The sequence below is a fragment of the Falco punctatus genome (assembly GCF_963210335.1).
Source record: "Falco punctatus genome assembly, chromosome: 15".
Classification (NCBI taxonomy): domain Eukaryota; kingdom Metazoa; phylum Chordata; class Aves; order Falconiformes; family Falconidae; genus Falco; species Falco punctatus.
This window is the reverse complement of record NC_137595.1, coordinates 21,413,311-21,428,357: the sequence shown is the minus strand read 5'-3', so window position 1 is coordinate 21,428,357 and position 15,047 is coordinate 21,413,311. Positions and strand designations below refer to the sequence as shown.

The 15,047-nt window shown below is 56.7% G+C and overlaps 1 protein-coding gene across 4 annotated transcripts in view; it reads right to left on the bottom strand.

Annotated features, from left to right (window-relative positions):
- Window positions 1-15,047, bottom strand: part of LOC308053749 (actin-binding protein WASF3-like) — a 27,837-nt gene extending 12,790 nt beyond the window's left edge. For 2 of the 4 annotated variants that reach the window (XM_080365418.1, XM_080365421.1), the window contains exons 1-3: window positions 13,338-13,562; window positions 1,646-1,804; window positions 82-216 (exon numbers count right to left, since the gene is read on the bottom strand). In XM_080365418.1, coding sequence (XP_080221544.1) covers window positions 82-216; window positions 1,646-1,778 — 268 coding nt within the window. In that variant the 5' untranslated portion in view covers window positions 1,779-1,804; window positions 13,338-13,562. The other 2 variants (XM_080365419.1, XM_080365420.1) reach the window with 2 other exon arrangements.

Genomic DNA, 15,047 nt, shown 5'->3' with positions numbered 1-15,047 from the left:
CACGGCAGGTGGCCCGGCCCTGAGCATGTCTCCCACCCGCTTGCACCCGGCTGTCACCCCAAAACAGCCCCAGCCCCTCACCTTCCTCCACGGTGGAGTCCAGCTGTGTCACCTTGATGACCAGCAGGTCCACTCTCTCCTGCAGTGAGTTCATCCGCATGTAGAAGCTGTTGGCTTCGTTGAACAGCTCGCCGAAGATGTCCTCGGCATGCCTGCCTGGCAGAGGGCAACGCACACCCGTCAGGGGCACCGGTGGCAGGCAGGCAGCCCTCTCCCAGCCCGTCCCCTGGGCCACCCACCTCCCCGCCAGCTCTGCGGGGCTCTCTCCCCAGCCTTGTTCTGTTGGGAGCTGAGCCTCAGCCTCCCCCAGACCTGGCAAAGGGCTGCACGGAGGGAAGGGAGTACAAAGCACCCCCCCTTCTCCTGCCCTCTCCTCTGCACACAAGCATCCTTTTCAGGGCGAGCAGGACCCTCGGGAGGCACTGAACCAGCGCAGTCCGTGCCCCAGAAAGCCTTTGGATCTACCAGGACATCTGCAGCCAAAACCCCACCATCACACCACATGACCTGTGGAAACCCAGCCCTGCAGGTGGAAAACCACGAGCAGGGCAGCAGGGAGAAGCTGTGGTTTGTTTGACTTGAGCAGTTTTTTTCCTGCAGGGCTTGGCGCATCGCTGCGATAGCTCTTTATTCGGGTTATTATTATCACAGGGCTGCGTGGGGCGCCTGGCAGAGCATTGCTGACACCTGCAGGCTACAGCACCCAGCCCAGCACCCCAGCTCCTTCAGGCTTCCTCCAAACCCACGTACCAAACAGCTCCCGAGATCAAGGCGCTTTTGGGATCTGCTCAGCCTGTCACCCAGCTTGGCCATTTGTATTTAATTTCCTTTTTCCCTGGATGAGGTAGCCACAGCCTGAGCACCCATGGGTGCTGCTCATGTGAGATGCCATGCTTCCAGCAGCTCCCTAAATATAGGTTCTATTTTTCTGGGAGTATTTTGGAGAATAATCTAGTTCTGGAGGTGGGGAAAGAGGGAGAGCCTGCGCGTCTCTCTCTATTTTAAGTTGATATTCAGCAGTGAAATAGGTTGCCCCTATTAAACCTTCACACTGGTGTGCGTGGTGCTCTCACCCTCCCCTTTTCTGCTGAAATCAGTCCCAGGGCAGGAAGACAGCTGAGGATTTAGACCTTTTATATAGACCTCTCTTCCTTATAAAGCTCTAAGATTAAAAAGAATAGGTTGGGGTTTTTTAATCTTCACCTGACCTTCCTATTTCTGGCCAAGTCGAGAAGCAAGGGGCCCACAAAGGCTTTCCATCCCCCATAGCACAGAGCAGCCATGGGAGCAAAATGGGTCTTAAAAACATCACCAGGTCCCCCCTTGGGCTTGGCCCTGAGCATCCTCCTTTTTAAATATTTATATTATATAAATTCATATTTATATTTAAATTTATAATTTGTTATTATATATTTATAATTTTTAATATTTATAACTCCCCCTGAATTAGGGATGGCTGCAGTCTGCACAGCCCCTGTTTCTCTGTGACTGGAACTGGACCATAGCATCTCACCAGCATCCCACCAGTATCCCATCAGCATCCCACCACCCTGTTGCCACCCCACACCAAGTCGCTGTGACTTACTGAGGCTGCCCAGCTGCTTGATGATGGCAGCCAGTGTGCTGTTGGTGACACACTCCAGCTCACTCGTTACCCCCTCGGGAAGAGCCCCCCGGCATAGATGCCGGGGCTCGATATTCCTCTTCACCAGCGGCATGCTGCCGGCAAGCCCTCACGCCTCTCCTGGGCAAAGGAGAAAGGAAGGAAAAAAAAAAGAAAATACCCAGTTTTTGCCAATCACTGATTTTTGTCTCTGTTTCCTTTGGCCTCTGCCTGGGGCACTGATCCTGCCCGTGCTGGGCACGGTGGGTGCAGCCTGTGCTGCAGCAGCAGGGCTCTTCCAAGCAGGGGATGCTCCGTGGTGCGAACCTCCAGATGCCAGTGAGTACACGGATGCCAGGGTGGAGGTGAGGACCATGCCAGGGCCCTGTCCCTGCTGTTGTGCTCTGCTGACAAGCCAGCGTGCCCGGGGACCCTTTCTCCCTTACCTTCCTGGAGCTGTGCTTAAAGTAGGAGCAAACCCCCATGTGCTGCAGCCCTTCAGCCAGCCCTGAAAAGCCTCATCCAAGCCAAACAGTGGCCAGAAGCGAGCAAGCGCTTGTAATGCCATTATTTCCAGCTCAGTGCAAAGCTCTCCGGGGTTTTATCTGTGCACACACTACACCGAGGCAAGCTGCCACCGCCAGCTCACCCCTGCCCTCCACAGCATCCCTGTGCGGCCCCACAGCATCCCTGCGTGCCCCCCGGCTCTGCCGCCGGTCCCACCTGAACTGGGGATGCTTTATTTTCTATGGGGCTCAAGGAGATGTAGGGAGATGCCTGGACCCAACAGCTTCACCTCCGGCAAGAGCACCCGTTGGGAGGTGAGGAAGGATGAAGGATAGGCACAGTGGGGTAGAAGGTGGGGGTGCTGGGGGCAGGTTACCCCACTGATGTAAAGGGCGAGTGATGTGAAACAGGCTGAGCAAGGAGGGGAAAAAAAAAGAAAAAAGGAGCATTTATTAACCATGGTGGTGTCTCCTGGGATGCTGCAGCCTGGGACTGGGACATGGGCAGGCACAAAGCAGGCCGTGACCCCGCAGGCTTGCACAAGAGGGTCTTAGGTGATATGAGTGCATCAGGACTCTGCTCTGCTCCCAATGCAAAGGCAAACTGATGGCTTTAGCACTGAAATCACTGTGAATTGGATCTCAGGACCGGAGAGCACAAACAGCCTTCCCAGGTCCTAAATGCAGCAAGCTGAATCCCCCCGTTTCACATCCCAGGCACCCCCAACCACCCCATCTTTCACAAAAACCCTCTGCTTCGGCAGTAAAGGAAAACCAGCTTCTGAGCAGAGCCGTTAATAGCTGGGAGTGGAGCAGCCAGGCACCAACAACGGAGCCAGCAATTCTGACCATGAATGGAGCCAGCAATCTGCAGAGTTCACATTTTTTGGCCCCGGGAGCGTTAGGCAGAACAGTTTCCCATTGATAGCAACCGGCCAGTGCTCCCGTCCCCCCACCAGCACCACCAGCTCCTCTGCAGTTTTCAAATGCAAATGCAAGCTCTCTCCATGAAAGAGTCCAAAACTTGTTTCTAAATCATTCATATCGAGCTTCCCAAAGGGCTGATTGTGCTCCCAGATCTGTACGTACAGGGGGCTGAACGCTGGGGCTGCTCTGCCCCAGGGCAGTCGGGGCACCGTGGGAAGGACCCCAGCCCTGAACCCTCCTTTGGGTTGCACGATGCTTTGGGCTCAGAGCAAACTACATGTCCTCTGGCGCTTCCCAAAGTCACTGTATATGGATGGCGGGGCTGGTACTGTTCCTGGCTCCCAAAAACCCAAACAGGTTATTTTTCACCTGGGAAAAATGGCACAGAGTTTGCAGGGAAGGCCCTGGATGTCTGCTGATGGGTTTCTGCTCTGGCCATGTTCAGGCACCCCCTGAACACCCCGCCCCCCGGGCTGCATAAAGAGATAAGCAATGCTGGGAGATTCACCCCAAGCTTGCTTTGAGCCAGTTTTATGTGTGTCCCCCAAATCCACACTCAGAGGTTGAGCCCCAGCACATCCCCACGGGGGGCTCCCCCCAAGCAGTGGCTGCAGGGACAGCGGGGCGCGGGGCAGAACGGTTAATGAGCTGCTTGGGCCCAGCAATTAGAAACGGGAAACAAAGAGCCATTCTCAGCATCTGCCTGGGACACGGCCACCGGCACCCTGGGCTTTCTGTCCCCACGCAGGGGGCCTGGGAGGAACCAGGGCCATCCGTGCCTGCGTCCCTCATGGGGACTCCAGAGGGGAATGAAAAAAAAAGGATCTGAGGTCTGAAACTTCCCAGCAGGGACAGGCTTGAAGAGGGGCAGAAGGTCAGTACGTGGTCTGATAACAGCATTTGAGACCATGCCGTGGGAGAGCATCCCTGGAGAAGAAAGTTCCCTTTAACCTCCCCCACAATAAGCCCTAACAAGACTCAGAGCTTGCAGCAGAAGAAACCAAGGAGGAGTTAGGCACACATTTTTAAGCTAGGGTAGCCAGGACAGGCAACTTTGGCTGAGCCATGGGAGAAGCTGCCTTTTAACCTCCCCAGCTGATGGCTGCTAGCAGGAACCCAGGGATCAGAAACGCTGCCATGCCCTCCTGCGACAGGTGCCACCTCAACCTGCTGGAACAGCATCCCTCATGCACCAGTGGCACCAAACCTCTGACTTCTGGGTTGAAAACCCAACTTTTGACCTAAAACCTGCGACCTAAGGCCTGGCCTAATGCAGGGGATCACAACGCGTTGGGTGGGGATGGGCTACACGGAACCCCACAGGCACCAACCGCATTTCTGTCCTCACCAGTGCATCTTGCTCACACCCACCAAGAGGCCATGCACAAATCCTGAGTGCTGGCAGCTTGGCCTGAGCCCAGTGAAGGGATGCTCAGTTACGCTCAACGCTGCTTCTGCACATATTTGGGGTAATTTCCAAGGCTTTGAGGGGGTGATTTTGGTGGCAGGTCCTCAGACCTTCAGGAAAAGTCTCCCAGGAGCAGGGACCTGCCAGGCACAGAGGTGCCAGGTGCAAGGGGGCGAAGCCTGAACATGGACAGAGTTAGGCCAAGAGCAATTAATCATTTCTTCCATACACATGGCCATACCAGAGCCCACCTCAGTGCTCAGCACCATGGCCCAATCCATCGTGTGCACTGGGCTTGGCTGTGACGGCTGTGGCACCCCCAGTACAGCCCAGCTGGGCATTGCCAGGCAACCAGTAAAGCAACATCTGAGCAGCTGCAGGGCCAAATTGCCATCTTCCATGGGCACTGCTAGCCCTTGATGGCCCTGAGCAGCGTCACCTGGGACCCCCACCCATGCGCCCAGGAGGTTATTTAAGCTCAGCTAGGGTGCTAGCCCTGTCTCAAAGGATGCTGCTGGCCTGCAGCCCTGCTCCTGGCCATGCCCTGTTGGACCTCATCCCTGCAAGCAACTCCTACCCCAGGTGGGTCCCTTAGGTGGGTGCTGGCACCCTGGGCAAGTCCTGGGTTTGGCATCATCTTCAGGGTGGGTGTCCCTGTCCCCTTTGGCTCCTGCCTCCTGGTCACTTGATTCTGGCTGTATCTGGGGCTGCTAGCAGACCCTGCTGCCTGCTCTGCCTGCTGCTCGCTGGCCCTGGGGGCCGTGACGGTGAGCTCCTGCGCTGGGGTCACCCTGGGCTCCCACTCGTCTTCCCCTTGTTGCCGCTGGCCCTGCTGCACCCCAGCAAGGGCAGAGGTGGTGAGGCTGGGGCAGCACCTTGCTCGCTTAATGTGGGGGCCTTGTCCTTGTGCTGCAGAGCGCAGCGAGGGCAGGGGCAGCTGGGGGTACATCAGTGCTGCTGGTGGGGGAGACTTGATCCAGGGCAGGTGGGATGCCTGGCCTTGGTGTCCATGCTTAGGTTGGACATCAGGAAGGGTCTTCCACCTTGCCGGGCTGCTCCAGGTTTGGTGTAAGGTGTCTGACCCTGCCCAGACAGCCCTGGGCTGGGCTCTGCTGCAGAACACCTGCTCTGGCACGGGGAGTGTGAGAAGGAGTTCCTGAAGTCCTCCCTTGGGATACATGTGTCTGTCCTTGCTGGTGATGGATGCCTGTAGGTGGGATAAGCTCTCACCATCCTGCCCTGCTGCTGCCCTCCTCTCCCACTGCAGCTCAGGAGACACACCAGCCCTTGAGGGTTCGGGTCTTTCTTTCCCCTCTAGCTGAGAGTGCGTTAGGAGACACAGCTGATGGCTCCACAGCTGCAGGGAGACCCCAGCCACAGCCAGCAGTGTTGCCCTGCCCGGCTCAGCACAGCTCCTCTGCTCCCACCTTTCAGCTGCTTTGGGATAACTGTGCAAGCCCTGACGATTCTTCATCTTCAAAGCCCCGCTCAGGTTTAAGTGGTTATACAGGCTTTTCCAACCACCTGCAGCAAGGTTTGCTTCTCTTTTTATTCCTCATGCAATGGCCCCGGTTACTTTCGGTGCTTGGCCGCTCCATGGATGCGGGACTCAAAGGTACAACCTCAACCAGCCAAACCTTCCGCTGACCTGAGCCTTCCCATTTCTCTGCATGTCTACGGGTCATTGTAGGGTGAGCATCTCTTCTGCTGGGTCTGGGGACAGCAGCCAGGTTCTGGTATCGCTTACATGGACTAAAATCCATGAGGTGTTGCTGTCTCCTGAGTGGAAGCGAAGAGCCCTCAGTGGGATAACGCCAGTGTCAGGCTGCAGGAGGAGAACTGGAGCCACAAACCCAGCAGGAATTTCCTGGAGGTGGAAGGCAGGAGGAGTGGGACAGACCAGGAGCTTCCCCAGAGCCACTGTCTTGGTACAGGTACACTGGGGGGGGAGCTCTTCCATCACTCTGCCTCTCCCCAGCTGCTGAGAAAGTTGATAACTCTGAATCTTGTTGTACTGGGAAATGTCACTAGTGAAAGGCAGTGGTGACAGTCTCAGCTGTCAGGCCAAGGAGAGACTCGCTGCTGCTGCTGGTAACTAGAAAGCACCCACTTCTCCCTGGTGCATAGCTGCTTCCTGGGGTAGCACACCACTGTTTCCACAACACATCTGTCAAAGCTCCTCAGCATCCCACCAAGGTGGTGGCACTGACTCCCCCGAGCTGCCTGTCCTCTGGGACACTCATCGGGCTGCTCAGCCCAGGTCCCCACCATCGCCCTGTCTAGCAGGGGCAGCCCACAGCAGCCAGCACAGGGAACGCAGGCCAGCTCACAGCCCCCTCCGGTCTGCAACGAGCCGTGGCTGCTGCTCATGGCCACAGATCCACCCCAGCATCTGCTGTATCCTACCCAGGCTGGGCATTAGCTTGTGCAGATGAAGCCTTCCAACGGCTTTCCAAACCAAGCAGAGGAGCTTGGAAGGGAACCACATCCAGCTCGCTGCTGCCCGAATAAATACCAGCTGAGATGCCCAGGCAGGGGAGGTGAGGAGACCAGAAATAAAGTTTACCTTCTGCCCCAAGAAGCTGATTTCTCCCAAGGAACAACCAGCAAATTGACCGCAGCATCCCAGCCCCTGGAGCTGCTGGTGCTGCTGAAAGGCAGCCCCTGCTTTCCCAGGTGGCACAAGAGGGCTGGGGGACAAGAGCAGGACTGCCAGCCCCATCCCTGTGGACCAAGATGCTGGCACACAGGTGACCCCTACAGCTGGCCCCTTCCAGATGTCATCCTTCATCTCAGCAGCCATCACATCTGGCAGCTTAAGTCCTTGGGGTCCAACGGGGGCAGAAAAGCAGCTCTTGTTTTGTAAGAGGTCCAAAAAATGGAGTTTCATGTCCTGCCATTGCTCCTTATATTCTTTGCAAGAGCTTTTCATGTACATAACTGTCTCCTCACCTCCACTGCACCCCAAACCCACTCGCCCTCTCCCTCTGAGCAGGGGATTGAGCTATGACTTGCAAAGCCACGCTGGATTCCTGTGCTGGGGTCCAAAGTGGCCTGAAGGATCATGCATGCTCTGGATGGCTCTGCAAGGAGGAACGGGCTTGATGACAGCATGTTTCTCAGGTGCTGGCTAATCTCCATGAGAGATTTTTGATTTGGTGAGTACCTGATACCTGCAGCATCAGCCCCAGTGCCCTGCTTCATATTGCAGGGAACATTGAGAGAGAAATTCCCCTGCTGCCACCCTCCCTCACCGAGCCAAGGTGGGACAGAAGGCAATTTTAGGGTTTGCTTTCTGTAGCTGGGTGTCCCTGCAGGAAAAACCTGGATGGGGAATGGAGTCATGGCAGAGATGAGCCAGGCTGGGCTGGGCACGATGTCCAGCTTGCAAAAACAAACTGGCCATCGATGTACCTTCAATACCTTGTGTGACAGTACTGAAGCACGGCACCCATGCATCACACCTGGATGGCTGGTGAAGGAGCAGCTGAGCTTGTACAAGACAGCCAAGGGAAATCTAATTAATCATGTGTCAGATGGCCAAGAAAACCCTGAGCTTGGATTTGGGGAGAACGCAGGCAAGTGTGCAGTGACACAGCCACACCGAAGGCTGGAGTTTGGGTCAGCCCCTCCGCTAAGCCCAGTTCTGGGCCGGGTTTTGGTAAGTCCGTTCACTCGGCCCTTGCAATCGAAGCTCTTGCCTGAGCTGGGCTCCCCAAGGCGCTGCTGAGCCCTGGGGACCAGACGCTGCCAGGAACCGGAGGCTTTTGCAAGGGAGCAAAAGCTTTGGTTGGATGCCAGGAGCCAGAGTAGCGCAAAAAAACAGAGTGGTATATTGAAAATCTATTATCCTTGAACAAAAGCTGAAAAAGCTTACAAATGAATATCAAAAGAACAAGACACTCCAGATCTCGCAGTGCCTGTTCAGGATGGCAACCCATGCTCTGGTGCAGGGAATGGCGGGGTGGGGAAGGGCTGTGGGGGCTGGTGGGAGACAAAGACACAAGGCAGTCCCGAAATATTGAAAGGAGGTAATAAAAAAAGCTGACTCTGGAGTCAGGAAGAGGACAAGAGGAGGAAGTGACACTCAGCTGGGCTTGACAGTGCTTGAAGGAGCTTGTTCTGTGGAGTTTGGCAAACAGACCTGGTATGGGAGAGGGCTGGGAAGGATCCCTGGGGTGTGCAGTGTTTCTGAGCAGACAGACATGAGAGGTAGCTGCAAAAGCAGCAGGCTTTTGAGCTGTTGATTTGTGGAGCTCTGCCATAGAGCATGCTGGAAATCCAGGCAGGAGGGTTCAAGGAATAACAGGACAAATCTGCAGAGGACAGATAGGGCCACCAGCAGCTACCTAATGGTTGAGGGGCAACATCTGGCTCTGGTGGACCTAAACTCCTGCTTCTCACCCTTGGATGTTTGGCTGATGTGGGCCATGAACAGCCTCGGAAGGGAGAGCAAAGCCTATAGGGGCTGAAGCTTTGGTGTCTCAGGGAAAAAAAATCAAACAACAAACCTAGCAAAAACTGTGCAGGTGGCTCTTTGCAATGCAGAGAAAACTGCTTGCTAGAGCTGGACCAGATCTGCTGATTTACTTCACACAAAATGGAGTGTGATCTGCACTGCAACGACTCGTTGCTCTAATTTACAAAATGCATCTGTGACCACTTTTTAATTTGTTGCTAGCCCAAATGACTGTGAACACTACCAGCATGACAAATGTCATTGCTTTGTGTGAAGCTGATAATCACTCTAGAGCTATTGTCCAAAGGTTAATTAAATATATTAAAACTGGCTGGATCTCAAGCATTTCCCTTGCTTAAAATAAACCAGAGGGCAGATCTTCAGTGAGAATAAACTCACGACTGCACTGAGGCTGATGGGCATGTGAGAAGCAATGCCACTGCCTGTCCCCTCCCTGAGACCTCTGCATCCTGGAGGATTCTGGCTTTACAAATGGGCTGAGGCCACAGAAAGCCTCCCAGCCCCATCCCAAGTGAGCAGGAAGGGTTGGCACATCTCACTGCAAAGCATGGGGTGGCAAAACCCCTCGGGGGCTGAAAAGCCCCTAGGACATGGGATGTTTCTGGCTCCCCATCTGCAGGCTGTCGGCTTGGGGGAATCTGGAAGCTGAGGCTGTGGACTCACTGCCCCTGCAGCACAGATGAAATGAGTTGAGAGGTCTCAGCCCTGACCCTGGGCAGCATGGAGGTGTATTTGCTGTTGGCCAAGAACATGCTGGGGCTGAGCTGCAGGGAAAGGGTCAGGCCCTCCAGCCAAAGGGAGGAGGGAGCTGGATGTCTGGCCGGCCCTGGGGCATCGCTGCCTGGGTTGGGGTTGAGTTGGTGACCTGTGTCCCGCTGGGAAGGCACATCACCCACCCCGGCTGGGAGCGCTGCCCGCACCTCTCCTCCAGTCCATCTGCAGCTCTCCTCCTCTGCTAGCTCAGCCAAAGGCAGCTCTACCACGGCTAACAACTGCCAGCAGGCTTCAGCGCGCGAACACTTCACAGCAAAGTGCAACAGAACGTTAAATCACAGCTAAAAATATTCCTGAAGAGTTTTATTAGTAAATGCCACAGTTTGTGTGGAATTTCCCCCCCCCCTTCTACTGCAAAATGTTTCAGCTCTAGGAACAGCACTTGACTAAATTGCCTCTAAATCACAAACGCCTCTGAAGGCTGGGCTCTGCAACGCCAGCCTTCCCCAGAACGCCTGCTTAGGAGGATGCCATAAATGCGAGTGCCTCGCTACCTTGGGGTTGGTATAAAAAGCTCGTCCTGCTGCGTGTCTGCTTTAAAACAAACAGGTTCTTTAACATGGTGGTTTCTTTTTTATCTCCATGTTTCTTTCCAGGTATGCAACTAGCAAATGCTGTCAATTGGTATGTCGGTTTTCAGGCAGTTGTTTTCCTTGGGTTTTCATTGATGTGGGTTTTGGGTTCTGTTGCTTGGTTTCTCAGAAGTGGGGAGCCCTCGGTGTCCCCCAGTCACGGAGCTGAGGGCTGCTTCATTGGGTCCTTCCCATCCCACAGAAGCTGCTGCCAGCCCCGGCACCACCACCACCACCACCTTTTGGCTCTGTCTCTGCTGTGGATACAAACTAAATCCATGCAAATGCAGTGCCCCGATACTCTAAGGGGTGGAAAAAAAGGTGTGGATGAAACTACGTGTGATCCTCCTCTGTCATCCTTCAGCTGCTCCCTGTGTGGCTCCTGTGCTGGGAGCGCCTGGAGCAGCGATGCCTGCCTTATGGGGTGGTGGGAACAGCCAGCCGTACAGATCCCGCTGGCCCAGGAATCGTGTTGTTTTTAATGACTCTCTATCACCAAAGGAAAATCTTCAATGACATTTTTTTTTTCCCTTTTGTGCTCAGCTCATTAACAGAAGGAGCGAGCTTGCTCACTGGCAGTTTGTGTGAGCGGGACGCTGCTGAACAAACCAGCCTTATTCTCCCCAATATAGAAGGCGCTTTGATAAACCCAGGAAGCCCTCAGCAAGCGGCAAGGGTCCTTCTGGAAACCCGGCACTCGCTGCCTTTGGGAGCAGCCGCAGGACCAGCATCTCCAGCCCTCCCAGCCAGCTCAGATGTGGTTCCCTGCCGAGGCTGTGCTGGGTGCTGGGCAGCCCCTTCCCAGGCTGATGGGGCCACTTTGCTCACCGGTGCTGTACATGTAGCCCTGCAAAAATCTGGGTGCGACCTGGGGGCGCGGGCACAGCTCCTGCCGAGGAGCTGCCTGCATCCCCTCTGCTCACAGAGATGTGCAAAATGCTGCAGCTCCTGCCCGTGGGGTGCAGCTCAGAGGGTGGCTTTTTGGATGAGCAGCTCTGCAAAAAGCATTCTTGCTTTTTTTTTTAATATATATATTTTTTTTTAATTTTAACACTTTTGGCTTGAGGGCTGTTCGTAACTTGTCAAGATCTTGGCATTCGCAGCTGATTTGTCATCCACCATAAAATGGAGGATGAGCATCTTTGGTTCAGAACTGGGCCAAGGGAGATGACAGCTCAAAGCAAAATATGCTTCATCTCGAGTTTTCTCTGTGGGCTTCAGCTCCTCGGGAAAGGAGCGGACATTTGGGGTCTAAGTTGCATCACAGGCATTATGTGTAAGAGCCCTTGGCGTGCTCTGCGTTTGCGTTTGCGACAGAAGAGCATGGTGCACATTAACCTTCTAGCTGCCAGATGAAGTTTTGCTGGACCGATGCTGCCTTCAATCTCCCCTAATCACCAAGCTGTTCAACCTGTCACAGGGGGATGCTACCGAGATACAGAAATGCCATCAAAATTCCTTTTATTTTTTTTTAATGAAACTAGCAACCTTTCTAAAATCCAGGCAACAAGATGCAGCAAACAAGGGGTGTGCCTTGGCATGCTGAAGTTTTGAAGATGAATTATTAATTCTGCCATTGCCAATCTACCCATACATCCAGGTCCTGTGCTCCCCTCCTCCGGCTCGTGTCCGGCGGCCGGCTGCTGTACGCCAGGCAGCTGCAGACAAAGCAACCACAAAACTACACTAAAAAGCATCTTAATCCATAGGTATTTTATCATGCTGACACCACCACGAGGCAGCAAGAACTCGAGTTTTAAGTGATAAAATTCAAGCTCCCTGCAAGTAGCTGAATCACTGAGCATGGAGGCCCAGGCTCTGCACCCTTGGTGGGGGGTGGGTGGGCTGCCTGCAGCCTGCCTGGGGGGCTGCCCTGGACTGGGGGGGGTGTCCAAAACCCAGTGAGGGCTGGGGGGGTGGGGCATGCATGGCAGGTGCCACCAGGCTTCTGCCCCACTTGGCCCTGTCCTCTCCACTTCCCTGGCCCCACAGCAGGCTGCAGCACCCAGCTGCCCATGCCCCCAGCACCATCCAGCCAGGGGGTGATGAGCCCTGCCCTACCCTGCCTATAGGTGCCTCTTCCTGCACAGACAACAGCGGGCCCAGCTTCTGCTCCCCAGTGATGTAAAAATGAAAAGCAGCAGTGGATCCTCTCTCCCGCCCCAAGATGCAAGGATGTAAGGTGATTCCCCCCACCCACCCCAATGGAAGAGTGCAAAGCAGCCTGGTACCCACCTCTCCATGTGGGAATGCAAAGTGACAGCACTCCCCCTGCCATACAAGGGTGCAAGGAGATCTGACACCCCCCCCCCCTTGCAAGGCTCTAAAGCTGATAGGATTCCTCCATACAAGATGCAATGGCCCCTGCTCCCCCCGACCTACACAAGGATGCAAAGAGGTCCAGAACATCATGATGCAAATGTGCTAAGTGGTTTGGGAGGGTCGTGTGTCCACCTCCCCACCCACCCCCCCCAAGGCGCAAAGCAGCCTGACTCCCTCCTCTCCATGCAAAGGTGTAAAATGGTGGAGGACCGCCCCCCCCCCCCCCCCTCGAATAGGTGCAAAGTGATGAGGGACCCCCCCACGCAAGGATGCAGAGCAGCTGGACAACTCCCAAGGCAAGGATGCAAAGCGACATGCACCCACGCCCCCACCCCCCCACCCCCCCATGCACGGATGCAAAGCTGTGGGGGACACCCCTGCAATACAGGGATGGAAAGCAGCCCGGAACCCCGTGCAAGGATGCAAAGCAGTGGAGACACCCCCTCCCCATGCAAGGATGCCAAGCGGCCCGCCCCCCCCGCAAGGATGCCGAGCGGTGAGGGACCCTCTCCCTGCAAGGATGCCTGCCCCCCCCAACGATGCAAAGCCCAGAGGACCCAAATAAAACGGCGGCAAAGCGCCTCCGCGAGGGTGTCGTGTGTCCCCCCTGGCAAACTCACACACGCGGAGGGAGACCCCCCACCTTCCCCGGGGCGCGCACATTCCCGCATCCCTCCGCGCTCACCTCCGCCGGCTCTGCGCGGGGCGGGGGCTCCGCGGCGGCCCCGCGGGGCTGTGCAGGGCTGCGGCGGCCGCCGCGCTCCCGCTGCGCGCCTCTCCGCGCCGCTCCGCAGTGCGCGCACGGCGCATGTGCCCCCTCGCCACCGCCTCCGCCCCGCTCCGCCCCGCTCCGCACGGGCGGCCCCGGTGCGCGGGGCCGGGCGGCCCCCAGCGCCCTCCCTTATAACTTTTTTTTAATAAATACCTAATTTCCCATAGTTTTTCAACCTGGACTTGCAATAAGCTGGGGGGTTAGACCATCCCGATGGAAATCCCTCGGGCGGCGAGCTGAGGAGCTGGAAGGATGCTCCGGTAGGAGGGGGGCGGTTGGAGCATCCTCCTCCCGGGGCTGGCATCGCCCCCGGCTCCTCCGTGCTGGCCCCGCGCCTGGCCCGGCCCCGGGCTCGCAGGTGGGAGCGGGGGGAGCCGTGATCCGGCGGCAGCCGAGGCTGCGAACCGGAGCGAGCAACTCCCCCGCCCCAGCCCCGTACCGTCACCCACCGCTGGGCACACGGGGGTGCCCCGGGCCCCGCTGGGGCCGGCCCGGTGTGATATCCTCACTGAGGGCGAGGGGACCGAGGGTCCCCCTGAGCACGTTTGCAGGTGCCACCCGGCTGGGCCGTGCTGACCTGCTGGGGGCTGCCGGGGCGCTGGGCTGAGGGGCGCTGGCCGAGGCCGGTGGTGTGAGGCTCAGCACCGCTCCGTGCCCGGGGGGACACCAGCCCCAGGCAGCTGGGGGCAGGGGGCTGGGAACTGCCCGGCGGGAAAGGGCCTGGGGGGGCGGCTGGATGTGACCCGCAGGGTGCCCAGGTGGCCAAGGCCAGCAGCACCCTGGCTGGTAGCCGAAACAGCGTGGCCAGCAGGAGCAGGGCAGTGACCGTCCCTCGGCGCTGGTGCGGCCGCCCCTCGAGCCCTGGGGGCAGGTTTGGGCCCCGCAGGGCAGGGGGGGCACTGGGGGGCTGGAGCGTGTCCAGCGCCGGGCAGGGGCTGGGGTGGGGGTACAAGGCTGATGGGGGTGGCGGGGGGAGCCGGGGGGCTTCAGCCTGGAGAAAAGGAGGCTCAGGGGGAACCTTCTCGCTCTCCACAGCTACCTGACAGGGGGGTGCAGCGAGGTGGGGGTCGGTCTCTTCTCCCAAGGAACAAGCGACAGTACAAGAGGAAACAGCCTCAGGTTGTGCCAGGGGAGGTTTAGCTGGGTACTGGGAAAAATGTCTTCACTGACAGGGTTGTCCAGCACTGGGACAGCCTGCCCAGGGAGGCGGTGGAATCACCATCCCTGGGGATATTTAAAAAAACCTGCATAGATGTGGTGCTTGGGGACACGGTTTAGGGTGGACTTGGCTGTCCTGGTTTAAGGGTTGAACTCAATGATCTTAAAGGTCTTTTTGAACCTAAATGATTCTGTGATTCTATGCTATTGCCCAAGGATTTTCAGTCCTCTCCTTGGTCATGCCCCTGAGCCGGTGCTGGGCCACGCTGAGATGCCATTTAGTGCAACCACCTGCAAGGGCTTCGTCTCACTGCATGGGGCTCCGTGGCAGTGGGGCTGGAGGTCTGGGGCTGCCATCTCCAGAGTCCCTCTCTTCCCAGAGCCCACGGTGCTGCTTGGCCTTAGACCAGGTCAAAGCCTTCAGCTGGAGCTGACAGAACCCAAGCTGGGTGGTCCAGAAATGCC